The sequence below is a fragment of the Haliotis rubra genome, unplaced genomic scaffold (assembly GCF_003918875.1).
Source record: "Haliotis rubra isolate DU_JTF1 unplaced genomic scaffold, ASM391887v1 Scf632, whole genome shotgun sequence".
NCBI classification, from domain to species: domain Eukaryota; kingdom Metazoa; phylum Mollusca; class Gastropoda; order Lepetellida; family Haliotidae; genus Haliotis; species Haliotis rubra.
The window spans coordinates 144,010-171,389 of record NW_025767338.1 but is presented as its reverse complement, the minus strand read 5'-3'; the positions used below and the strand labels follow the sequence as shown (position 1 = coordinate 171,389).

At 39.5% G+C, this 27,380-nt stretch overlaps 1 protein-coding gene across 4 annotated transcripts in view; it reads right to left on the bottom strand.

The window, feature by feature from the left end:
- LOC124256630 overlaps positions 1 to 27,380 on the bottom strand; it is a 125,023-nt gene that overhangs the window by 50,693 nt on the left and 46,950 nt on the right. For all 4 annotated transcript variants that reach the window (XM_046690604.1, XM_046690605.1, XM_046690606.1 and 1 more), the window contains exons 5-28: positions 27,016 to 27,111; positions 25,750 to 25,778; positions 23,240 to 23,438; positions 22,650 to 22,787; positions 21,074 to 21,330; positions 19,774 to 19,966; positions 18,917 to 19,032; positions 18,515 to 18,740; positions 17,471 to 17,635; positions 16,642 to 16,907; positions 15,167 to 15,380; positions 14,467 to 14,585; positions 13,402 to 13,612; positions 12,723 to 12,887; positions 12,051 to 12,289; positions 11,031 to 11,307; positions 9,329 to 9,471; positions 7,908 to 8,121; positions 7,232 to 7,378; positions 6,333 to 6,553; positions 5,250 to 5,454; positions 4,519 to 4,643; positions 3,385 to 3,589; positions 2,025 to 2,171 (exon numbers count right to left, since the gene is read on the bottom strand). In XM_046690604.1, coding sequence (XP_046546560.1) covers positions 2,025 to 2,171; positions 3,385 to 3,589; positions 4,519 to 4,643; positions 5,250 to 5,454; positions 6,333 to 6,553; positions 7,232 to 7,378; positions 7,908 to 8,121; positions 9,329 to 9,471; positions 11,031 to 11,307; positions 12,051 to 12,289; positions 12,723 to 12,887; positions 13,402 to 13,612; positions 14,467 to 14,585; positions 15,167 to 15,380; positions 16,642 to 16,907; positions 17,471 to 17,635; positions 18,515 to 18,740; positions 18,917 to 19,032; positions 19,774 to 19,966; positions 21,074 to 21,330; positions 22,650 to 22,787; positions 23,240 to 23,438; positions 25,750 to 25,778; positions 27,016 to 27,111 — 4,317 coding nt within the window. The remainder of the gene's footprint in view (positions 1 to 2,024; positions 2,172 to 3,384; positions 3,590 to 4,518; positions 4,644 to 5,249; positions 5,455 to 6,332; positions 6,554 to 7,231; positions 7,379 to 7,907; positions 8,122 to 9,328; positions 9,472 to 11,030; positions 11,308 to 12,050; positions 12,290 to 12,722; positions 12,888 to 13,401; positions 13,613 to 14,466; positions 14,586 to 15,166; positions 15,381 to 16,641; positions 16,908 to 17,470; positions 17,636 to 18,514; positions 18,741 to 18,916; positions 19,033 to 19,773; positions 19,967 to 21,073; positions 21,331 to 22,649; positions 22,788 to 23,239; positions 23,439 to 25,749; positions 25,779 to 27,015; positions 27,112 to 27,380) is intronic.

The window sequence follows — 27,380 nt, the reverse complement described above, 5'->3', positions numbered from 1 at the left end:
CAGTACGGGGTACCTAGCAACAGGATGGGGTACTGATCAACAGTATGGGGTACTGATCAACAGAATGGGGTACCTAGCAACAGGATGTGGTACTGATCAACAGGTTGGGGTACCTAGCAACAGGATGGGTTACTGATCAACAGTATTGGGTACCTAGCAACAGGATGGGGTACTGATCAACAGTATGGGGTCTCTAGCAGCAGAATGGGGTACTGATCAACAGTATGGGATACCTAGCAACAGGATGGGGTACTGATCAAAAGTATGGGGTACTGATCAAAAGTATGGGGTACCTAGCAACAGTATGGGGTACCTAGCAACAGGATTGGGTACTGATCAACAGTATGGGATACCTAGCAACAGAATGGGATACTGATCAACAGTATGGGGTACTGATCAACAGTATGGGGTACCTAGCAACCGGATGGGGTACTGATCAACAGTATGGGGTTCCTTGCAACAGCATGGGGTACTGATCAAAAGCATGGGTTACCTAGCAACAGCATGGGGTAGCTAGCAACAGTATGGGGTACTGATCACCAGTATGGGGTACCTAGCAACAGGATGGGGTTCTGATCAACAGTATGGGGTACCTAGCACCAGAATGGGGTACTGATCAACAGTATGGGATACCTAGCAACAGGATGGGGTACAGATCAAAAGTATGGGGTACCTAGCAACAGCATGGGGTACCTACCAACAGTATGGGATACCTAGCAACAGGATGGGGTACTGATCAAAAGTATGGGGTACTGAGTAACAGCATGGGGTACCTAGCAACAGGATGGGGTACTGATCAAAGTATAGGGTACCGAGTAACAGTATTGGGTACCTAGCAACGGAATGGGGTACTGAGCAACAGAATGGGGTACCTAGTAGCAGGATGGGGTACTGGGTAACAGTAAGGGGTACCTAGCAGCAGAACGGGGTACCTAGCAACAGGATGTGGTACTGATCAACAGGATGGGGTACCTAGCAACAGGATGGGGTACTGATCAACAGTATGGGATACCTAGCATCAGAATGAGGTACTGATCAATAGTATGGGGTACCTAGCAGCAAATTGGGGTACTGATCAACAGTATGGGGTACCTAGCAACCGGATGGGGTACTGATCAACAGTATGGGGTACCTCGCAACAGCATGGGGTACCTAGCAACAGGACGGGGTACTGATCACCAGTATGGGATACCTAGCAACAGGATGGGGTACTGATCAAAAGCATGGGGTACCTAGCAACAGCATGGGGTACCGAGTAACAGTATTGGGTACCTAGCAACGGAATGGGGTAATGGGCAACATAATGGGGTACCTTCTAACACGATGGGGTACTAACAAGGGGTACTGCATTAGGATTTAGGGATTGGATTGGGAACAGGGGAACAGATGTGACACTGGAGAACAAGATTAGGATCTGGGGAACATGACTGGGAACTGGGCAAAAGATGGGATACTGGGGAACAATATTAGGAACTGCTGAACAACATTTAGAACTAGGGAACAGCATTTAGAACTGCAGAAAAACATTTAGAACTGCGGAACAGTATTTAGAACTACGGAACAACATTTAAAACTGCGGAACAACAATTCGAACTGCGGAACAACATTTAAAACTGCGGAGCAACAATTAGAAGTGCGGTACAGTGTTAAGAACTGCGGAACAGCATTTAGAACTGCAGAAAAACATTTAGAACTGCGGAACAACATTTAGAACTGCGGAACAACATTTAGAACTGCGGAACAGTATGGAGTACTGGGGAACAGCATTAAGAACATGGGAACAGTAAGGCGTAGTGGGGAACAGCATTAGGAACTAGGGAACAGTAAGGCGTACTGGCGAATACAGCACTAATAACTGGGGAACAGTAAGGCGTACTGGCGAATACAGCACTAGGAACTGGGGAACAGTCATGTTCACTAACTAACGTCTAATACTGTATCAGTAGACACTGATATACTAAGGAACATGACCCACTTAGCGTGATCTGTACGTGCTACAGACAATTAAAGGCATGTAAACTCACACTGAACACTAATAACCACTGTGACTTGCTGGTTGCTGTGCCCATCCGTGATCCCTATCCTCAGTGCATAGGTGCGTGTAGTGAGAGACAGCGGCTGCTTCAAGGTGATCTTCCCTTCATCGCCCAGAGCAAAGTAATCATCTGGAACTAGAGAGACATGGGATATGTCATTCTGGCTTGTTCACTGCTCTTTATTTAAAAGTGAATAAACAATTCAATGGAAATTGTTTTACATCCCAGATATTCAAACTCTAGATAATCATCACAATTGCCTGTTTACAGGTAAACCAATGGTTGATAACATGAACAAAAACTGTTTATGCATTACAACACAATATTAGCCAGATTGAAATCATAACCAAAAATCCTCGTTCAGGCATAGTGTACTAATGACCTGTTCTGGCCATTAAATGCACAAAGTCACACATTTTCGACAATATTTTGGCCTATATTATACACATTGGGGCATATGCACTCACTTTAGCTTCATATTGATGCAATAAAAGACTTATCATCCCTGACAACTTGCCTGAAATCGATAAGGTCCAAACAGGGAACGCCTGCCATATATGGAATGTAAACAGTTGCTTCGTACATTGAAAACTGTGATACACAGTGTTGTTGGTGTTTGCTGAACTGGATTCAAAACATACTTGTGCGTAGGATATTCGTAAAGAGCGCTCCAAGGGACATAACTGTATGAGTTCGCTTGAAATAATATTCGGCCGGTAGAGGGTACTAGAGTAAATTAAATTCATTCCAACTTTTTAATTTAATATGGTAATCTAAATACCTAATTTGTTTGGGAATAAATTAGATGGTAGCTTCCCTGAAGGCTGATAGGTAGCATTATTGAGAGAAATGCAATATGGTTTTTTTTAGAAGAGTGGTGTGACATTGTGCCTTTAACATTCACTGGGGGCTCTTCTAAAGAAAAGGTTTCCAGCTAAATTCACCACCTTCTTGATCCTAAAGCAAAAACTTCAGATTATAACATTCTCAAAGGGGTCACTCATTTTATTTTATTACAACCATTGTTTGCTAAATGGATTTTGACTAAAACATACAGTGGTCAGAAAAACAACAACATTTTGCAGAATTCATCAATTCATTATAAACTTGTTTGTTATGATTAAAGTGAGTGAGTGAGTTCAGTTTTACACCGCTTTTAGCAATATTCCAAAAATATCGAGGTACATCAGAGCGGGCTTCACGCATTGTAACCATGCAGGACCTGGGTCTTCAGTGTGACGAGTTAAAGCTTTAACCATTAGGCTGCCCGCCTCATATAATTATATTTGACAGTACATACAGTAGATATTGGCACATATGGTGTATATGGTAGGCATTCTAACACTACCTTTCAAGGTATAGCTGACTTGGTTCAATGACGGCCTGAAGTTGGCGTCGGTGCAGTTCACTTTAAGGACCAGTGCACCAACAGGCTTGCTGAGGCTGACCTTCACCGTATCAGGGATGGCCTCACAGTTGGGGGGGATGTTGATTTCTTGGATTATGACGGTTATGCTGACCGTAGACTCCAAGAGCGATAAGGTATCTGTTGCCTGGATACAGAAAACAGGCATATTGTGTAATACATGAGAAGGATTTGTGTACGTTTAATGTCAAAGCTTTAACTGATATTGCAGTTTATCATTGACCATATTTCAGAAAAGTTACATGCCACCTACTTCAGCATGCCTGTAATTATATAATGTGACTGTAGGTACCTTTGTAACACAATGTAACAACTAACACCTAAGCTAGCAGCGTACACAGTGAAACCATCAATACCTGCACTGTCAGTGTAACACAATGTAACCATCAATACCTGCACTGTCAGTGTAACACAATGTAACCATTAATACCTGCACTGTCAGTGTAACACAATGTAACCATCAATACCTGCACTGTCAGTGTAACACAACGTAACCATCAATACCTGCACTGTCAGTGTAACACAATGTAACCATCAATACCTGCACTGTCAGTGTAACACAATGTAACCATCAATACCTGCACTGAAACCATCAATACCTGCACTGTCAGTGTAACACAATGTAACCATCAATACCTGCACTGTCAGTGTAACACAATGTAAACATCAATACCTGCACTGTCAGTGTAACACAGTGCAACCATCAATACCTGCACTGTCAGTGTACCACAATGTAAACATCAATACCTGCACTGTCAGTGTGTAAATCACAATGTAACCATCAATACCTGCACTGTCAGTGTACCACAATGTGTAACACAAGTGTAACACAATGTAACCATCAATACCTGCACTGTCAGTGTAACACAATGTAAACATCATCAATAACACAATGTAACCATCAATACCTGCACTGTCAGTGTAACACAATGTAACCATCAATACCTGCACTGTCAGTGTAACACAACGTAACCATCAATACCTGCACTGTCAGTGTAACACAATGTAACCATCAATACCTGCACTGTCAGTGTAACACAATGTAACCATCAATACCTGCACTGTCAACTCGACTTCAAATCTCCTTTGCATCAGCAACTCCTTCAAGGTCTTCAGGGCCTGCAGCTCACCCGTCTCAGGTTTCACCTGGAAATACGAGCTCACAGAGGCTGGTTCGTAGGCTGAAACCAATCACATATTATTGAAACATTTTTACATCATAAACAGTGCAACCAAATTTTAAAAAATAAAAATCGACAAGTAAAAATATCAAGTACATAGCTGAAAGTGACAACGGCCAAATGGGATCACCCATATATGAATTTCAAGAGAAATTATGTTATTTTTCTGTCTCCCGCCTCAGATGGTAAAACCATGTTCTTGTTGTTACTAGGACAAGCCTGTCTAAAATGGTAAAAAGCACAAAATAAAAGAAATGTAGATTGATTGAAAATAAATGCATACTGAACAATATTACTTAGAATGACTATTGATCATTGGGGTAGAAAATATAGTCCTGCATCTTAGAAAAATGACCTCAAGAATATATAAATCAAGGAAAAAGCTAGTTTGGTTTACTTTGTGTGTGAGATTGTTGATTAAAGTACCTGTAATCTGGTATGTGATATTGTTGATTAAAGTACCTGTAATCTGGTATGTGATATTGTTGATTAAAGTACCTGTAATCTGGTATGTGATATTGTTGATTAAAGTACCTGTAATCTGGTATGTGATATTGTTGATTAAAGTACCTGTAATCTGGTATGTGATATTGTTGATTAAAGTACCTGTAATCTGGTATGTGATATTGCCTGAAAAGTTTCCACCCGTCACTGCCTGCACTGTCAGAAAGGTGTCGCCAACGGCAATATTCTCCGTCACATTCACCTCGTACTTCAGTTGCTCAAAGGTTGGTGTTGATCGCAGGTACACCACTCCGATGTCAGCACGGAGGCTTACATTCTTTAAGCCATTGTCAACCGTTATCTCAATCTGAAAGTGTAAATATAACATAAAATATGAGTGAGTGAGTGAGTTTGGTTTTATGCCGCTTTTAGCAATATTCCAGCAATATCATGGCGGGAGACACCAGAAATGGGCTTCACATATTGTACCCATGTGGGGAATTAAACCCAGGTCTTTGGCATGATGAGTGAACGCTTTAACCACTGGGCTACACCACCACTTCCAGAAAATATGAGATAAAGGAACTTGATTGAATGTTGTTGCATGGCTTCTTGACACAAGGGAGGTAACTGCTTGTACAAGATGAGTTTCTACAAGATGAGATGTATTTAATGTGCTTTTCATGCTGTCTGTCATATAGTTGGATGTCACTAATCGTGTCTTGGCAGTTATATCTAATGGTCAACAGCACGAGCACCAACCAGAACAAATAGACACACATCAAAGCCTCAGTACTCGACCACAAGGAGGTGTCATGGGTGAATTCTGTCCGCACAGAGTTTGGAGATAACAGTGTTGAAGTATGATTAAAATGAGACATATCTATCATCCTGTTATACCGTTCTTCAACATCACATTGTAGAATAATACAATCAACTACAGGACATTTCCTTAACTTAACATCAACAGCATCAGCTCCATTGCAACATTAACTACTCTCTGCATGACAACACTCGGTCTTCATATCATACAACTAAATCCTGTCAATGGATTCCATCACCCTTATGTTTCAGGTTACAGAGATGCTTTGAAGAACCCCTGAAGATACGCAACTGGGATACAATGACATGTGTCAACCAAGTCAGCGAATCTGACCACCTGGTCCCGTTAGTCGTCTCTTACATTAATCAAGTACAGTCCCCATGGAATAAGAACATATTTTGATCTGTGAGCAGTCTACTCACATAATATGTGCCATTAGTTGACTGTGTGTAGCTTAGGTTATACGACCCCGAGTCTCCATCTCGAGTAAATCCACTGGTGTAGTTTCCGCTTTCCGTGTACGTCAGCGTGCTGGTCGCATCTGCCGTCGGGTCGGTGCAGATGACATTCAGGGATATGACACTGTTGATGATCCACACTGGAGGGTTTACCTGACGAAGTTCGCACCTGGCACTGACAGAGCCTGGAACACACCACATACATGCTGACACCACGACAACACCCACTTGTACAACAACATCGGATACCCACTTGTACAATAACATCGGATACCCACTTGTACAACATCTCAAACACCAGTCATACTCTTTCCTCCTGGATACTTAAAGTAGTAGTCACTACATACAAACAAATACAGAAAATGTGCACTGTGCAAATTTGTATCCCTATGTTTGCCCAATTTCAGTGACTATTCTGGCCAAATACTTCAAGAGACGAGTAAGGCATTTTACTTTCTGTTTCTCTCTTGACCCTAAATACGTGAGACAAATTAAATTCCAGCTGAAAGCACATACTATTACCTCTCTACCAGAGATTATATATTAAATTACATATATTTTATTATATGGTCTCTGCTAATAATCAGTCTTACAAAAGAAAACTGGGCATGTCAGAAGTTTAAGAATTTGAGATCAAATCCTTGGTACCAATATGTTTCTAAGATTGTCAGCGCCATGCCGATACTTGTGGGTTCCACAAAATGGTAAACATCTGACACCTGCATCATTGCCATCCTCCCACATGAAACTGACATGCTGTGATGTAACCGGAACACTGTTCAAAATGGCGTTAACCTTCACATAGCAAGATTGGCTGCTGGCTTCAAATACATGTATTGTGACTGATGATGTAGTATACCTACGATTAACATTGACGCTGATGTCGACTACATGCTTCAGACTACTGTTGGCCCCATCACTTGCCACGGCCTGCAACTGGAGGGTGTCCCTGTCTCGTGGCAACCTCCTCCCAAGTGTGATGACACCGCTCGAGCTGATGTTGAAAAACTCTGGGAAAGAACATGCATGGTTTAAAACATCCCTGTAGAGCTGTAGAAGTAGTGAGTGGGTCATAGGAGACAACACTGAGCAGCATCTAAGCCTCCAATCATCAGTATATATCTTCTGTTGAATGGGGTATCGGTTAATGGAAACTTGATCATTATAAGAGTCTGCACTCAGTTCTATAAGGTTCTAATGGTTGGTGTGATGACATGTATTGAGTCATTATATACTGGCTTTTTCTAATCCATCAACAATTGAGTAGATGTCAATAAATCCTTTTTTCATGGGTTTATTTCATTGTGGTTTTCTGGTCCAGTTAGTCAAATAAAAAAAAAAAAAAAATAAATAAATACAAAAAAAGAATGAATGAATGAATGAATAAATGAATGAATGAATGAATAAATAAAAAAAATGAATGGATGAATGAATGAATGAATGAATGAACGAATGAATGAATGAATGAATGATATACCATCATGTCTCAGTGTAATTCCTTGGTGGATACTTGATCTAGCCAGCAACAATGTAACTCACCTTGATCTGTCCCTTCCATGGTGTAAACAGTCACCGTGTTGTTGATATCATAGTCAGGGTCTGTACATGACAATGTTTCCATCCTGGTGCCCACCTCTGTCACTAGATTCATATTGAAGGTGAGATTAGACACAGTACACGCTGGTGCTTCATTGATGTCGATGATGTCCACTGTGTACATCGCTGATACTGACTCATTACCCCCATCTACTGCCTGCAACAGAGTAGGTACAAGTAAACCTCCCTGGGATTTGAACCAGGATGGGACATATATATGTACATATGAGCATAGCTCAATGTTGCTACAAGGAGTTGAACTGTATCAAAACAGTTAATCTCAAAGTCAACATGGAGGCAATAATCCAATTTGGGAAAATCTTCAGATTAGATCCACATAAGCTGTTTTAAAGAATTTATGTGTACGAAAAATATATATGACAAACTCAGTTGGTGCTAGAGTCGGGCACGTTGTCCCCTCATGTTTTCTATGCTTTTTGCAGGGCAGTTGGGGTAGCCTTGTGGTTTATAATAATGTGTCCATTTATATAGCGCCAAACTCCAAACTAGGTATACTTATGGCGCTAACAATCAAAGCACTGCTCATTATTACAGCGGATAACCCAAGTTGTCTGCTAGGCACTAGAAGGTTATAGCCACATGACTTATCCCACCAGGTACCCATTTTCTGCTGGATGAACAGAGGCAATTTTGAACAAACATGTGCTTCGTTGTGGGGCAGGACTGAAGTCCTAGAAACTCTCGTTCACTCATCATGCCATAGACCCGGGTTCGACTCCCCACATGGGTACAATGTGTGAAGCCCATTTCTGATGTCCCCTGCCACGATATTGCTGGGATATTGCTAAAAGCGAGGTAAAACCTCGCTCACTCACTCACTCACTCTATGCTTTTTGCAGGTAACAATAAAGTGGCACACGGACATGTGTGGGTGTTGGTGTGGGTGTAAGTGTGGGTGGATAGGGGTGGAATATTCACATGAAGTGAGGTGTCTTTGGAAGAGCTAGAGAAGTGTTAAGCATTACAATAACCATTCGTAACCCATGTTAATGGAAACTCTTTACCCATGAAAGTCACTACAACTTTACAGAAGCCCAACTGATATCACATGTATATTAAAGGCCCTTTCAGATGTTGCCATGATTTGTTAAATTTAGCAATAATATTTGATGACAACAATTCAGGTGACTGAAAGGATCTGACTGCAGAAGCTATTTGTTCACAACATACGTGGTTATTGTCAGGAGAATATTTAAATGGGGGTTTACACAATAGTGCCTTCAAAACTGGTAAGATGGTTTTACTGCAATCTGATCAGATGTGTTAAATCTTGGACAACTTGGCCATATTTCCTGGTCCAAGCCAGTTTGACAGTAAACTTGTAATGCATGTATACACTTTACCTCGATGGTGAACTGGTACTTGACAGACTCGTCCAAGTCACCCCTGACAGAGAAGTAGGAGACAGACATGCTGGACGAAGAGAACTCGATCGGAAGATTATCGGCAGCTATTGCTGTTTGATTGCTCTTAAAAACAATCTTTCCTGAAATAAAAAAACTGGAATGTACCTTCTTATTCTTTATATGCATTATTTGGTAAAATCCCATTAAATTAGAGATGAGGTGATAGCCCCTTGTCATTGTGCAATAACATCATAGGGTAGGTGAACAGGCATCTCAAAATCTGATTCATATGTGTTCATCAAGGGTCTTCATCAAAATACCATCCACATTATCTTATTATAAGTCACTTATCATGAATGGGTGATGCTGCGTTTAGCTTCTCACTGAACCGTTTAAACTCTAATGTGACAAATTACCCTAATTTGCGACTGAGTGATACTCAGTAGCTTGTCATCATGTAATATATATCAACATATCAGTCATTGCAGTAGGTGAACCTCTAAAATGTGTCAGATTTGTTAGGAAAATGTGTTCATCAAAGTACTATCCCCATAATCCAGCAATCATCAATGGATGTTGTTATATGTGCTGTCACCAACATTCCTGCTGTATCAAGGTGGACTGTGAACAGGATGAGGTGAACCAGTGTTTGATACAATGAGCATCACTTTTTAACACTGGAATGAAGTGTCATACAATTTCACATGTCATCTTTACATGTGCTTGCATTGAAACATGAACAACTACTAATATATAATTACACAATAAAGATTCGGCAATGACACACAATCAGCTTTGTCACATTATGACCACAAGATCCTTGTCATTCATCTCTTACAATATAACCAAGACCGTGTAAACTGGTGATTGACGTCATGAAGAACAACTCTTGTCACTGGAGTTATCAGTTATTATCAAATCATGTATATACTCAACCTTTTATGAACATGCAGACATGTTGCATACATACGTGAGTGAGTGAGTATGATTTCCCAGTTTAAACAATATTCCAACAGCATCACGGCAGGGAGATACAGCAAGAATGGTCTTCACTCACTGTACCCATGAGTGGAATCAAACGCAGACCTTCAGAGTTACAAGCAAACACTTTAACCACTGGCCTACCCTACTGCCTAATCTATACAAAATTACCATCTCAAAACACAGTACAGGGTATCATGCTCCACGTCAGTACCAACCTGTCTCTTACAACAAGTGTAGACCCTTGAAGATCTGGTTAGAACTGGTCTTCACCAGCCCACGCATACATCTGTGTGTACAATACACTCGTAAATATATTATCATAATCCATATTTCACAACAACTGTACATTAAGGGGGGACACACATATGGACTAATTTTGAAATCACTGCGGAGAAGATCGGAATTCAGATTCGAAAAAAATACTGTTTGTGCTGAAGCCATGACCTCATCTTGATGCTTCATAAATCTAGAGACCCGTGAAGATCCGGGTTAGAATTGATCTTCAGTAAGCCATGCTTGTCGCAAACGGCGACTAATGGGATCAGGTGGTCAGGCTCGCTGACTTGGTTGACATGTCCTCGTATCCTATAGTGTAGAATGATGCTCGTGCTGTTGATTACTGGATTGTCTGGTCCACACTTCGAACCAACCAACCAAGTGTGAGTGTGGGGTACCTGAAGACTGTTCTCTCTGTGATCTGTACCACATAACATACCTGTAGCTGCCGTCCTTTGGATCTGATGCCGTGGCGTGTGTTTGTCCGGGTCTGTCACGCGGATGATGTCCAATCCATCAGCAGTTTTCAGCCCTGTCTCATTGAAAGATCCACTGCTGATCTGCAAAACTGCGATTGTTGTCCCAAAGGATGTGGTTTCAGGTATGGCTCCATGGTACTTGTCGTTTTGGAATTGTGGCGCTTCATTCACGTCCTCCACTACCACGTTCCAGGTCACGGTGACATTGCCAAGACCATTTTCCACAAGCACTTTCACCTGAAATAAATCAGGCATTATCAGGAAATGTAGCAAAATCAGGTGAAGATTCCAAAGATAAATGGTATTTTCATGATTTTATTAATGTTTGATAGATCGTGCTTCTACTGCCTTCCAAATTTTATTCTCCTTTGAAAAGATATTTTTGATAACAATCAGAATTCCTGGCAAGTAAGTACTCTGACACCCGAATAATACCTGCACAGAAGAGGTTTCAAGTGTTAGAAAAGGATGTGAGCCCACCGTGTCCACTGCGGCGCTAGTCATATGACAATTGACCTTCTTGCACCTCACAGGCAGTATTGGCTATCCTGGGTAATAACATACGTTGTCCACTGGTCACGAGGGGGACATGGGTCCGGTGGGGCCAGTGAACAACATATGTATCTTACCAAACACCTCAATGTTAATTTTGAACTATTTGAAGCACGGTATCTGGCCATAATAAGAGTTCCAGTGACCACAGTTAGGCAATTAGCCAATACTTGATTTTCAGATGACATAGATTATCCTGGCAGACGACAAGAAAAACAAATTTAGAGTTATCTTCCTTCCATTCTTGAGTAAATATTGCTTTAAGCCGCATCAGCAATTTTGCAGCTATTCGGGGCTATTTTTAAGGAAGCATCTTACCAGACTCTCAAAGATATTTCTGCACTAAAACTAATTTTAAGCATTTTATGTCAATTTTGATTTTACAACAGAATTGAAACCAAACAAGAAATCTATAAAAGAGTCATTACGTCATGGCTGCCGACACTGTTCTTGAAGTTGGAGTTGTTGGAACACATTCGGAAGGCAATTGATCTTCCAGACTCCTCCTTCTCCAGTCTGAAGTTATCCGGGAGGTTGGTCATCTGGACAGTGAGCAGTTTGTCCAGGGGGTTGGTACATTTGACCTTCTCGGCCGCACACCCGACACTGTCTGTGTCCTTGAACTGGACACTCACACTTGTCACGTTGCAGGTGGGAGGAAACGCCTCTGAAATACACATGACCTTGACATTAATCCGAGGATTATCCCTATTCATATATGCAACACAAAATGTGAAGATGTAGATGATCATGATGATGAATGACCATGCTCTACCATGGTTGGCCACTTTGTCACATGACCATGGTGTACCATGACAACGGTTTTACCAAATAATCATCTTTCACAATGGCCATCTTGGACTGACCAACCTCATAAAAAAACCCATCCAGTCATGTTTGTTGGTGAACAATGAAATAAATATCTCTTACAACTATCATAGCTGTGTGTTTTACCTTAAGTTATCAGTGTATGTAAGGTTTTGCAACATTTGTAATTTTGTTGTCGAATCCTATTTTCAAATGTATTCTTCTGCTGTGGATGGAAGAAAGGAAATGATAAGATTGTGATAAGAAGCTTCTTCAGGAGATTAACAACTTACTGTTATACACAATCACCACTGGGATGGTGACAGAGGGACCAATAGTGTTGCCTGGACTACCGTTGCTAACGGTAACCTGGTACGATAGTCGATCGTGTTGGTATGGTATGGTATCCAAGAGTTTGATAATGCCCTCCGATGACACATTGATCAGTGAAGTGGCACCTGAAAGAAAAGATGTTGGGAACATAGCATCTGATGTTTCATGTGTTTACTTTTTGTCTTTTGTTGTATGAGTGATTGTGGAATGGTTCAATGCAACTTTATCAATATTTAAAACACAGAAGAATTTTAGCCATGTGTCCAACAAGCCAAGACAATACTTTAACCCTCTGACTTTGTATGTATTAGACATCAATTTGTAATTTTCTTCTTTATATCCAAAGGTTAGCGGGAGAATATGTTTTACACCACTTTTAGCAATATTCCAGCAATACCATGGTAGGGGACACCAGAAATGGGCTTCACACATTGTACCCATGTTGGGAAGAGAACCCAGGTCTTCGTCGTGGCAAGCAAACGCATTAACCACTAGGCTAGCTCACTGACCCACAATTGAGTGACATCTTGAACACTTCACATGATTTTCAAGGAGTTGAATGTTACAGAATTGCATGGATTATTATCATCTGTCCTGGTTTTACACAAGTGCAACTACAGTAGACCAAGTGTCACCCACCCATCTCTGTTGGTTGAACGTCATACATAAGCCTCCTGTACTCAGCCTTCACGTCAGTGTCCCAGCAGACGAGCTGGCCGATCACAAAGTTAGGCGAAGCAGTGGCATTCACAGTGAAGTCTCCTGGCAGCTCACATTTCGGAGCTTCATTCACATCATCAACAAGGATGATGACGTTGACGGATGTAGACAGCCCTCCTCCATCTGTTGCCTATAGCAACAGACATACACAACACATTTTGAAGATATACTCATATGTTATACAACAATGACATGGACAGTTGCCTGTAACATGTACAAAGCATATGTGCTAGCCCATCAACCAAAACTTAGCAACATGGCGTCATTTTGTTTTATATGGAGTCAATCAACTCGAGCCTCAAACCACAATGAACTGTTTCATCTTTGATAAATAAACAAACTGATGTTCAAAAGAACAATTTTGAAAATAGAATTTGACAAAAGTAATTACAAATGTTATCAAAATATTACTAGGTTCAAAATACTCAAACACTGCAAGAGGTATTAAATACAGGTATCATACCCATATGAAACATATCACCACTGAATAACATCTTCTTTTTTGTTATTTCCAGCCACAATCAAACAAGGAAATACACTTTCTTCTTTCCAGAAGTTTATGAATACAAACACCAAACAATTGATGATAATTGATTATATTCATTGTGTACAGACTGTTATCACTATGAATGCCTCTTCAAGAGAACAATTTTTCTCCAATAGAATTAATACACACATAGCATCTATTGTTGTCAAGTAAAATAAGAAAATACGACTAAATATGAAAATATGATAAAACATTATTGGTTTTAAGGCATCAGAATTATCATCTCTAATTGACTAAGTGAATGATTGAGTGAGTTTAGTTTTATATCGCTTTCAGCAATATTCCAGCATTACCACGGCGGGTGACACCAGAAATGGGCTTCACACACTGTACCCATGTGGGGACTCGAACCTGGGTTTCGGCGTGCCGAGCGAACGGTTTAACTACAAAGCTACCCCAGCGCCCCTTGTCTCTCATTAAGTTATGCCAGTACTTACTGTGATTGTGTAGTTGTAGTCTGTATTCCTGGTAGCGTTCAGCACCTGAGCTACTTTTATCATCTTCGTCACATTGTCAAACTCAAAGTCTCCGCCATGTGCTGATGAAGGGCTGACAGCTGTATATCAAGTATATAAATGGTTCCATTTAGAGAATAGAATTTCTTTCTACTTTTGGCCTTAATACAGCAAAATTTGGAATTTACCAAAATTTATTTTGGTTTGGATTGATTTGTTTTACATGGAACTCAGAACCACGTCTTTTTAGTATTAAGACAGAAATAAGTGTTTTAGTGATGATGATGATGATGATGAGGATGATGATGATGATGTTTATCCTGTAGATGTTGCTGAAACAAACGTTAATGACACAGTAAATGAATGCCCTATAACTTCTTTGATGGGCATTTTAGAAGTTGAGGTGATCAAGAATGATGATAATTTTATGGCTATACAACTTCTTTATTCTGTGAAAGGGTCAACCATAAAATTATCATCATTCTTGATTATCCTATAGTTTGTTTGTACAATGACACATAATCAGCCTGGACATGCAGCCTAACACCTAGTCGGTTAAGTTTCCTTTTGTGACCAGTATAACTGGATTCATTCCAACTTCCCAATAGACCCCTGCCTAACACAGTAGTGTCCACGGCAGACCATTCTACTTCAGGTCTACTGAAAACAAAATCCACATCACCTTCAAAACTGACAGACAGAGCACCATTGTTTCCAGGATCTGGGTCAGTGATATTAAGAGTTGCGAGCGGTGTCGTTACTGGTGATGTTTCGTTGATGGTGTAGGTGTTGTTGATGGAGAGGCCGCTGATGACGGGCAGGTCATTGACATCAAGCACTTCAAACGTCAGGTTTAGAGTAGTTGAAAATAGATTGTTGGAAACTTGAAGACCACTCTGAAATGATAAATATAAAACATACAATTACCTCAGTGTTTCTGATCAGCCGTGTTCTAGTTCGTAATAACGAAGAATAATGATCATAGCTTATCTGGTACTTGAATCCATGATCATTGGATTCTGACAGTAACAAGGGAAGTAACTCTGCAGGATAAACTGCCACACCTTAAAAGACGAGGTCACCTATGTCAACAATGCTGTTGTGAACTCTTCTCCATTTATATCCATTATACCATATCATCCTAACGAGGGAAGAAATCCCATAACAACATGTAACAGACATATATGACTTTGATCAAACCAACTGGCACGGAAAGAGAGCTTACAGAGGGAGGATCTGATGGGGTGAATTTGGAATTCAAATGTATGACTGACACATCCTGGCAGGCTAAGGAACACAACTCTCAAGTCAGATGGGTCACCTTCAGTCAATAGCTACCTGGTGCAACTTGTGTGTTGAAATATACCAAACTTTCAAAGGGCGTGGTTACTTATGAAATCCACATTATTCACATTTCTCATAACAAACTGAATTTGAGGTCACCTTTGATATGAGTGTATGTACAGCAGGCAGGTTAAAACGAGCATGAGCCATGACAAAAACGATGAACAGTAAATCCATCAATTCTTCTCTAAACATGAAATAGTAAATGTGTTTTTTCGCCACTTTCAGCAATGATTCCAGCAAGAGGGCACACCAGAAATCGACTACATTGTAACCTTTTGACGAATCTTGCCCGGGTCTTGGCCATAGCAAGGGAAATCTTTAACCACAACCCCCAAACATGAACTAAACCAAATCACGTGTACGTGTCCTGTGTGTTGTTTAGTTCTCTCGTCATAGAATGTCATGTTATGTCTGACTGAAAAATATATTGCTTCTCAAGCCGAAATCCCAGGCCCCAAAATATTTAAATTTTGGTCTGTTAGGCCAGACCAATTTTATTTCTTTGTTTTACGGATCTGCCGGTCGTATTATTTCAAGAATAAGAAAAAGAATAAAAATTAATTTTCCCCGCTCAAAAAATAAAATCCTAATGTTTTTATTGGCCAAGAATGTAAACTTAAAAGAATGATTTTTAAGATTGTTTCTTGCCCCATATACACTTCATTAATTGCCAAAAGTAAAATACTTTTAGCATTTAGAAGGAATATTACTTAGACTGGTGATTTTATTTTTATTTTCTTTCCCTCCTGCCTTAAGGTTTTCTGAGGACACAAATCCATAAAACAAGAAATACAATTGGTCTGGCCTTACCTTATAAATTCCAGGTAACCCGGTGATGTTTTTCTCCAGGCACACAGTCAAGTATGGCAGCTGGGACCCCACAGAGTTGGTCCCTAGGGTGAAATATTGCAGGAGGGACTTGTCCCCACTCCCCAGGGATGTGCTGGTCAGGTTGAAGGTGAGGCCGGTGGCGGTGGGGTTGCTACAGCTGTGGGTCACATTGAGGCAGGAGGCGACGGCACTTCGCTCCGAGATGGAGTCCTGGAGGTTTGTGTTGGAACATGTAGGGCGCTTATCTGGATAGAAATTGCAACAAAAACCTTCAGTGTTTTGTTCAAAATAATATTTCAGTTCCACTTAATATAAGCTGGAAGCAGATTTAACATATTTGAAGATAATACATAAGTTTACATCCTAGGGGTATTTTAGGTTGAGCTGGACAGTGTCTTAGTTAGGCCTAATATATGGTAGCAGCTTCAATGATTGTAAGGGGTGAGGCAAATCATGAAGCAGTTCAAAGAAGCATTACCACTCTGGTGAAAACTATGAGCACAGTTTCAAGCTGATAATGGTTCATTAACATAGTGAAGCAGGATGGACAGCAGATCCAGACATCTAAGGGATATAACTCTAATGTCACAAATTGATAACCTATTGATATTTAGTTATTTGTCAAAAAACAACAACTAAAAGTATAAGTACTATGCAGCATACAGCACACCAACCTATCCCAAACTGCAATGATGGATTATTTTATTAATTATGAACGGTCGTTAATTGTCTGATAGATTATCTGGTCGTCATGCTAGGGAGATAATCTCTAACTTATGATTTAACTCTTTTCTTTTTCACTGAATACCTGAGAAGTTGAGAGTGATTGGCAGTGTCAAATTCAGTGAAGGAGTCCCTTCATCTGCAACGATGACGTTGAATGTTGTTGATGGTGTTGCTGTCAGATTGAGTGCACTCAGCGACTGCTGTATCAAAATCTCCCTTTTCATGCTGTCATTGAAACCAAAATAACCTGGAAAAAACAGATAACAACTGAACACATTCATCCAATAAAATATTTTCTTAAATTTGATCAACACTAAAGTAAACACGAGGCTGCCATCAAAGATTGGTTCTGGTGCTGAGTGATCAGGATATATTGAGTGTATGTTGTCATAATCATATGTTGTCATACATTACTACTAAGTCACAGCAGCCATTAATGATGAAGTCTGAACCAGACATACCTGTGATTGATACATTGTGGAATGGTCAATTAGACATGGATCCAGAATGTTTTAAAGGGGATGCAGATTTCAATTTTTGGGGTGGGATAGGGATTGTTTCTTTTTCCCACTTGGTAAATAAACAAAATGGGTAAGCAAGTACTTCAAGAAAGACACAAAAAGATCACAACAATCCATCTATATCTGAATATATGTAAACATCTTGTCTTGACTAGATAAACCAGAGGTTGATAATATGAGCACTGCTCAACAGTGGCATGATACAAGACCAAATATATATACCAGCTTCATCATCTATCATCTTCTGTCTTTTCTTACAACAAGCACATGGTAGTCAATGAACACACTGCCAAGGACTTCAATGTGGACAACGACATTTTGAATATGAAATTTTGCGTTATGGTATTAAAGCCTTTGAAAGTAAAAATCTTCGAAAGATAACAGACCCTGTGTTCTGAAATGAAACTTTGGAAGACCCAGAGAGTCTGTCAAATACTGCCGAAGAATTCAAAGGGACAATCACATGTTTAAATATGAAAGTTTGTGTCATGTGTTTTGAATGTGTGTTTTTTTTAGCTTTTGTGAGTGCAAATCATAGTTTAAACATTAGAACAAACTAGAGGCTCTTTAATGACTCAGAAGACACTGGGAGACTGGCAACCTACCTGCAAATGGAGCGTTGACCCCCTCCAGACTGAATGTGAGTATGCTGTTGTTGCCGGGAACGTCCCAGTCATAGCAGTTCAGTATGATAACCGAATCATTGACTGGCGCTGTTACATCAACATTCAATGTAACACCGCCGCTGTAGGCACACTGAGGCGCCTCGTTGACATCATCAACGTTGATGGTCATATTGATGCTACTGTTCAAACCCCCAACATCTCTGACCTACAAGAACAAAGACAGATGTGTTCAAACATGAAATATTATCTTTATATTCTGTGGGATTTATCCATGTTATTTTACTATTTTCCCATGACTGGCGAATTAAGAAACAAACACCAAAGTGGTTTCTGCATTACACAGTACAGGTAAGATAATGAGGCAGGTAAAAATGTACTTACTGTAATTTTGACAGTATAAGACATATCTAGAGTAGCATTCAGAGTTCCACTGGTGGAGATCTGCCCGGTACCGGGCACAATTCTGAATGGTACGGGAATGCTGGAATTAACTGCATCTGAAAACAAATCATATGTTATCATGCCAAATAGGTTTGCAGTGAAATCTACCACCCAGTTACAGTAACCCATTACTTCAAATAAGTAAATTGAAAATAAGTTTAATAAACTTTGTGCAATAGTCAGCAAGTTTTTTAAATGAGGCCAGACCAATTTTATGTCTTGTTTTACGGATCCACCGCTCTTATTTTTTTCAAGAATACGAAACAAATAAAAGTTAATTTTCCACGCTCAAAAAATAAAATCCTAATGTTTTATTGGTCCAAAATGTAAATTTACAAGAAAAGTTTTTTTAGATTGTGTTTTGCCCCATATATATGCCCAAAGTAAAATAATTTGAGTATTTATTTATTTTTTATTTTTTTCCCTCCTGCGTTTAGGTTTTCTGAGGACAAAAATCTGTAAAACAAGAAATAAAATTGGTCTAGCCTGAGCAAGAAAAACAATTACTAACAAATAGGCCTCCTGTATTTAATCTGAACATACAAAGCAACCATAGGCAATTATTGGATTAAAATACCACATCTATTTCTTTTTTCATTTTATGAAACCAATTTAGTCTGGATTCACAAATCAGGAAACACTACGTTATTTATAGTTACTTTTGGAACACAAGTAGTTGTAAAGCCTTCACCATTAATTTACTAATACTGACATCTTGTGAATCTAGAATATGTAGTTGGAAATGGTAGCATCTTAATGACTGAATCTAAACCCAGGAACTGTTCTCCTGCTCTTACCCTGTATGGAGAAGGTGACGCTGGATTCCTCATCTGTTGCAGTGATATTATAAACTTGTCCACCTGATGCTAGTTTCTCGCTCACTGTCACCACGGGGATGGTCGATGGTACAAATACAGGTGGCGTGTTCACTATTACCACATTAAACATCAACTTTGTTTCTCCATACACATTTGTCACAGTCACAGTTACCTGAAAAAACAACAGCAAAATGTTCCCAGTTATTGACAGATAAACACTAGTTTCCAAAACAATGTTACATTCAAACAAAGCTTCACTGGTGTAACTGTAATACGTTAAGCAACATTCACAATACTCACATCACCTTATTCTAAAACTTTCAAGATTAATTCAGAAAATAGTGTAACTGATATTTTCACACAATGCTTGATGGGTTGGTGGAAGATCAGAATGCAGCAAACCTGAAACTAATTATTGTCATCATTAAAGGCAAGACTTGTTTATGGATGTCAAGTTCTCTATTGTGATGGAGACGACGATTCGAAGTATATTCTTACTCCTTCATCAGGTGTACATCCATAAAAATGCCTATATGTGTATCACTTCAAAAAGCCATCCAAGGCCTCTATTGTCATCTTTGATGCAGCAAGAGGGGATTTCTAAGCAGAACTGCTTCCAATTAACCAATGCCTTCTATAAGAGTTCACCAAATTGGATCAGGTGGTCAGACGTGTTGGCAGCATGGTATGGAATGTAACTCATATTATCAACCACTGGGTTTCCTGGTCAAGAATTGTATATTTCCATACTGCTTGTCACAGGCACACAACTGTACCATAATACAGTGAAACCCGGATCGGTAATACTCCAAAGGGCCATGGCAAAAGTGGCTACTTATCCGTATTGCCACTTATCCATCCAAGCAAATTGTATCACATTTCCAAGTGAAGTAAATAGACATCGTATCCACACTGTATCAAGGCAACCTGACCCGTTCATTGGGACCATTCATTAACTTATATGCAGATCAAAATAAAATAAAATAAATAGATAAATACAAATTTGATTCATTTTTGATATCAACATTCATCATTAAAAAACATTTCATATACATATACATGAGATACTTATTCGATTTTACTTATCCAACATGAAATAATGATAAATAATGAAGGCAATTGCCGGGACCAGAGAAAAAGGTTTACTTATCCGGCTTTGCCACTTATCAGTAGTTTACTTATCAGAGTTTCACTGTACATGATGTGAGGCCAGGTACAGTCAGAAACATTGACAACAGTTTTCCTAACCTAGTGTTATTGAATCCTTTATCATACTCACAGAACTGGGGAAGGTGCTTTCATTGTAGACCGCGGCCAATGAGATGCCGGCATTTCCGACAGCCATCCCTCGGACTTCCCTGCTTGTTGCGGACACAGCAAAGAAATCGTTCTCAATGTCGTTGTCAATATCAAACTCCATGGCATCCTTGTTGGAACCCGCTGTCTCGCAGGTGAAGTTGATGTAGATACTATCAACAGTATCCTTTGCTTTCACGTTCAAGACTGAGCTGGACACAGTGCAGTTGGGCTTCTTACCTGAAACAAAATGGTACTAGACATCATCATCATCATAACCATCATCATCACCATCATCATCACCATCATCACCATCATCGTTGTCATCGTCGTCATCATATATCATGCCCCTTGGTATCATCATGATAAATGCCATTGAACCAGTGTGTGAAATAGTTTCCAAATTTTGCTGAAAGTTACTAGCCTAGGAAATAATTCACTAGCCAGAAATTTGAATTGTAGGAAAAGATTACAAAAATACATGAGAATACGATTGTCGGCATGATACAGGTGCCATCATTAAGCTGCTGATTTGGTGAACATGTTTATCAGGCCATAATCTGTCATGATTTAAAAGTGTATTATAACTTAACAAGTCGGAGAGAGTGATATATATACAAAATGACCCCATGAAAATCCACTAGCCAGTCGGGCCAGTAACCGTGGAAATTTACTGGTCCGACTGGGTTTTTACTAACAATGGGCTAGTGGGCCAGTGGCTATACAGCACACTGCATTGAACATTAATGGCGAATACAAGTACATTTGTGGTGCTTTAAGTTGTGTCAAATATATCAACACATGTCAATAAACGTTAATAACTCTGAGGTTTGTCTCCAAGTCTTGTGTGTATGACACAGAATCAATCTTCCACTTGTTTCAGTTTGTGAACAGTGACAACAATGTTTTGTGAGCAACAATCAGAGCTAACGGGCTTTAAGTAGCAGAGGATTTTAAGTGAATTCAAAAGAACTCATGGTAACCAACTATGTGGTTTACATAGAGATGCAAGGATTTATTAGCAGCATCTCCTTCAAGCCATTGCTTAAATATTGTCACCCAAGTATATCTACTCTTGAAGACAGTTTAGGATATATAAATGCAAGTTCGATTTACATTTGCTTTGAACAATGTATGTTTGATGGTTTTAGTAAGACAAAGAAGCAGAAATTAATGCTGATGAACCAAGACTCATAAACATCAACGGATTTGATCCTGTGATCTTGTCACAGCAAACTGATGGAACTCTGCACAGAGGACTGTGATGCTTGAAATCACTGGGTCAGAAAGGCCTTAGACCTTTGATAGAAAGATGCATATTGCTCAGAATGACCTTCTTGGACAGGATTACTGATCAAATTGAAACATTGAGCGCATAAATTTTGTTTTAGCTTACAATCAGCAATATTCCTCAATCTCATTGACACAAGAAATGGGTGCTTCAATATGACAATCAGATTCTAATATTACTTGGCTCTTAATGTATAAAGCATTGGTGCTTGACGATACCCACACATTCAGGAGAGGTACTGGATGTTAACAGATTCCCAGTGACATACCTGCACTAATTGTGAAGTTGAATGATGTGCGCACATCATACATTGATGAGGCCTCCACAGTAACATTGAAATCAGCCACCTGGGACGTTGTGTTCATGGAAATGGAACCGTTGCTGAACACAGACATGTCAAAGTTTGCTGGAAGGGAGAAAACGATCTTGTCAAAACAGTATGATGATATGAATATACATATTTCAACAGCATGTTCTAAATTCAATATTTATTACACAATTATTTTTTTAGCAAAAACATTAATCTGCAATCTGGTTGAGAAATCTGGTTGAGAAAAATAACTAGAATACTGCACAACATGAAATCCAATCCAAGAACGCTACAAAATAAAACATGATCACCAAAATCATTATTGATGAATCCCAAAAGACAGTTTTAGTATCAATGTACGTTCATATGTTTCAATGAATCAAGAATTTCCTTTCTAAAATTAATGTCTCTGAGCATTAAATAAAAGTTGTTGTATCAATCACATTAAGCATCATATCTGAAATCACTCTCCCTTCAAAAGTGTATGGCACAAACATGTCAAAGAAAGTTTGAGTTATGCCCCCTTTATGGAGGTCAAAGTCACTCACCTCCTGATAGAACAGTGGCTTTATAAGAGATGCTGTTCCCTGCTTCCGACCTACATGACAGGGGTTTAACTGCAGGTGGCGTAACTGTAGTGTCGACATTTAAGATGGTTGGAGTGTCATCACATGTCACTGCATCATTGACCAGCAGGAGGGTGAACACCTTCTGGGCCGACAGGGGTGGGTTCCCATCATCTGTTACCTGGGATAAAACCAACCTAACCTTATGTGTTGGAATGTTGTAATGCTTACATTGACAGTGAAATCTATCCTGGTAACATCGACATACTTACATTGACAGTGAGATCAACACTGATAACATCGACATACTTACATTGACAGTGAGATCAACCTGATGACATTGACATACATTTACAGTGACAGAGAGATCTAACCTGATAACATCGACTTACATTGACAGTGAGATCATCCTGATAACATCGACATACTTTACATTACATTGACAGTGAGATCTACCCTGATAACATCGACATACTTACATTGACAGTGAGACCTATCCTGATAATATTGACATACTTACATTGACAGTGAGATCACACTGATAATGTTGACATACTTACATTGACAGAGAAATCAACACTGGGAACTTTGACATACTTACATTTACAGTGTGATCAACACTGGCAAAATCGACATATTTACATTGACAGTGAGATCTCGACATACTTACATTGACAGAGATCTATCCTGATAACACTGACATATTTACATTGACAAGAGATATCCTGATAACATCGACATACTTACATTGACAGTGAGATCTATCCTGATAATATTGACATACTTACATTGACAGAGAGATCTATCCTGATAACATCGACATACTTACATTGACAGTGAGATCTATCCTGATAATATTGACATACTTACATTGACAGTGAGATTACACTGATAATATCTGACAACTTACATTGACAGAAAGATCAATCCTGATAACATCGACATACTTACATTGCAGTGAGATCAACACTGATAACATCGACATACTTACATTGACAGTGAGATCTATCCTGATAATATCGACATGCTTACATTGACAGAGATCTATCCTGATAACATCGACATACTTACATTGACAGTGAGATCTATCCTGATAACATCTGACATACTTACATTCATTGACAGTGAGATCTATCCTGATAACATCGACATACTTACATTGACAGAGAGATCTATCCTGATAACATCGACATACTTACATTGACAGAGAGATCTATCCTGATAACATCGACATACTTACATTGACAGTGAGATCAACACTGATAACATCGACATACTTACATTGACAGAGATCTATCCTGATAACATCGACATACTTACATTGACAGTGAGATCTATCCTGATAACATCGACATACTTACATTGACAGTGAGATCTATCCTGATAACATCGACATACTTACATTGACAGAGAGATCTATCCTGATAACATCGACATACTTACATTGACAGTGAGATCTATCCTGATAACATCGACATACTTACATTGACAGAGAGATCTATCCTGATAACATCGACATACTTACATTGACAGTGAGATCAACACTGATAACATCGACATATTTACATTGACAGAGAGATCTATCCTGATAACATCGACATACTTACATTGACAGAGAGATCTATCCTGATAACATCGACATACTTACATTGACAGTGAGATCTATCCTGATAACATCGACATACTTACATTGACAGTGAGATCACACTGATAACATCGACATACTTACATTGACAGAGATCAACACTGATAACATCGACATACTTTACATTGACAGTGAGATCTATCCTGATAACATCGACATGCTTACATTGACAGTGAGATCTAGCCTGATAACATCGACATACTTACATTGACAGTGAGATCTATCCTGATAACATCGACATACTTACATTGACAGCGAGATCTATCCTGATAACATCGACATATTTACATTGACAGTGAGATCTATCCTGATAACATCGACATACTTACATTGACAGTGAGATCTACGCTGGTAACACTGACATACTTACATTGACAGTGAGATCTATCCTGATGACATCGACATACTTACATTGACAGTGAGATCTATCCTGATAACACTGACATACTTACATTGACAGTTAGATCTAGCCTGATAACATCGACATGCTTACATTGACAGTGATATCTAGCCTGATAACATCGACATACTTACATTCACAGTGAGATCTATCCTGATAACTTCGACATACTTACATTGACAGTGAGATCTACCCTGGTAACACTGACATACACTGACAGTGAGATCTACCCTGGTAACACTGACATACACCGACAGTGAGATCTACCCTGGTAACACTGACATACACTGACAGTGAGATCTACCCTGGTAACACTGACATACACTGACAGTGAGATCTACCCTGGTAACACTGACATACACTGACAGTGAGATCTACCCTGATAACACATCGACATGCTTACACTGACAGTGAGATCAACACTGGTAACACTGACATGTTATTTACATTGACAGTGAGATCAACACTGGTAACATGACATACACTGACAGTGAGATCTACTGTGACACTGAGATACACTGACAGTGAGATCAACCCTCGACATAATACATTGACAGTGAGATCTACCCTGATAACACTGACATACTTACATTGACAGTGAGATCAACACTGGTAACACTGACATATTTACATTGACAGTGATCATCTACCCTGATAACATCGACATACATTGACAGTGAGATCTATCCTGATAATATTGACATGCTTACATTGACAGTGAGATCTATCCTGGTAATACTGACATACTTACATTGACAGTGAGATCTATCCTGGTAACACTGACATACACATTGACAGTGAGATCTACCCTGATAACATTGACATACATTGACAGTGAGATCAGAGCCTGGTAACACTGACATACACTGAGATCTAACACTGACAACATCGACATTGACAGAGAGATCTATCCTGATACCATCGACATACTTACATTGACAGGAGATCTACCCTGGTAACATCGACATGCCCACTTACATTGACAGTCAGATACCCTGGTAACACTGACATAACATCGACACCCTTAATTGACACTGACAGTGAGATCTATCCTGATAACATCGACATACTTACATTGACAGTGAGATCTATCCTGATAACATCGACATACTTACATTGACAGTGAGATCTATCCTGATAACATCGACATATTTACATTGACAGTGAGTGAACATCGACTTTACATTACATTGACAGTGAGATCTAATAACATCGACATACCCTGGTAACATTCACGACAGTGAGATCTACGCTGGTAACATCTACATACTTACATTGACAGTGAGATCTATGCTTATAGCATCGACATATTTACATTCACAGTGAGATCTATCCTGATAACATCGACATGCTTACATTGACAGTGATATCTAGCCTGATAACATCGACATACTTACACTCACAGTGAGATCTATCCTGATAACATCGACATACTTACATTCACAGTCAGATCTACGCTGGTAACACTGACATACTTACATTGACAGTGAGATCTATCCTGATGACATCGACATACTTACATTGACAGAGAGATCTATCTTGATAACATCGACATACTTACATTGACAGTGAGATCTATCCTGATGACATGGACATACTTACATTGACAGTGAGATCTATCCTGATAACACTGACATACTTACATTGACAGAGAGATCTATCCTGATGACATTGACATACTTACATTCACAGTGAGATGTACCCTGGTAACACTGGCAAGCAATGTCAGGTTTGTAGGTTTTGTATAGTTGATGACAGGCGTGTCACTGGTAATGCTGAAGTCCGAGGCCATTGTGCTTGGACTGACATCTGTGGTAAAACATAGAGGAGTGACAGGGAGACCAGATTTGGGCCAACCGGAGGTCCTTGCAAAGGACAATATGTTGAGAACATGTCGGGCATAAGATTTGCAAAATGTAATGAGAAAACCTTTCGAATGAGATGACATCACAGTAATCAGGTTTTCTGTTATTGCAGCACCAGAGCGAGAGGTTGAAGTCAACTGCATTGTATCAAAATAGCATATTGTCAGAGGTTTTCACATAAAGGTTTTAAATGACCTGAATAAAATTGGACCA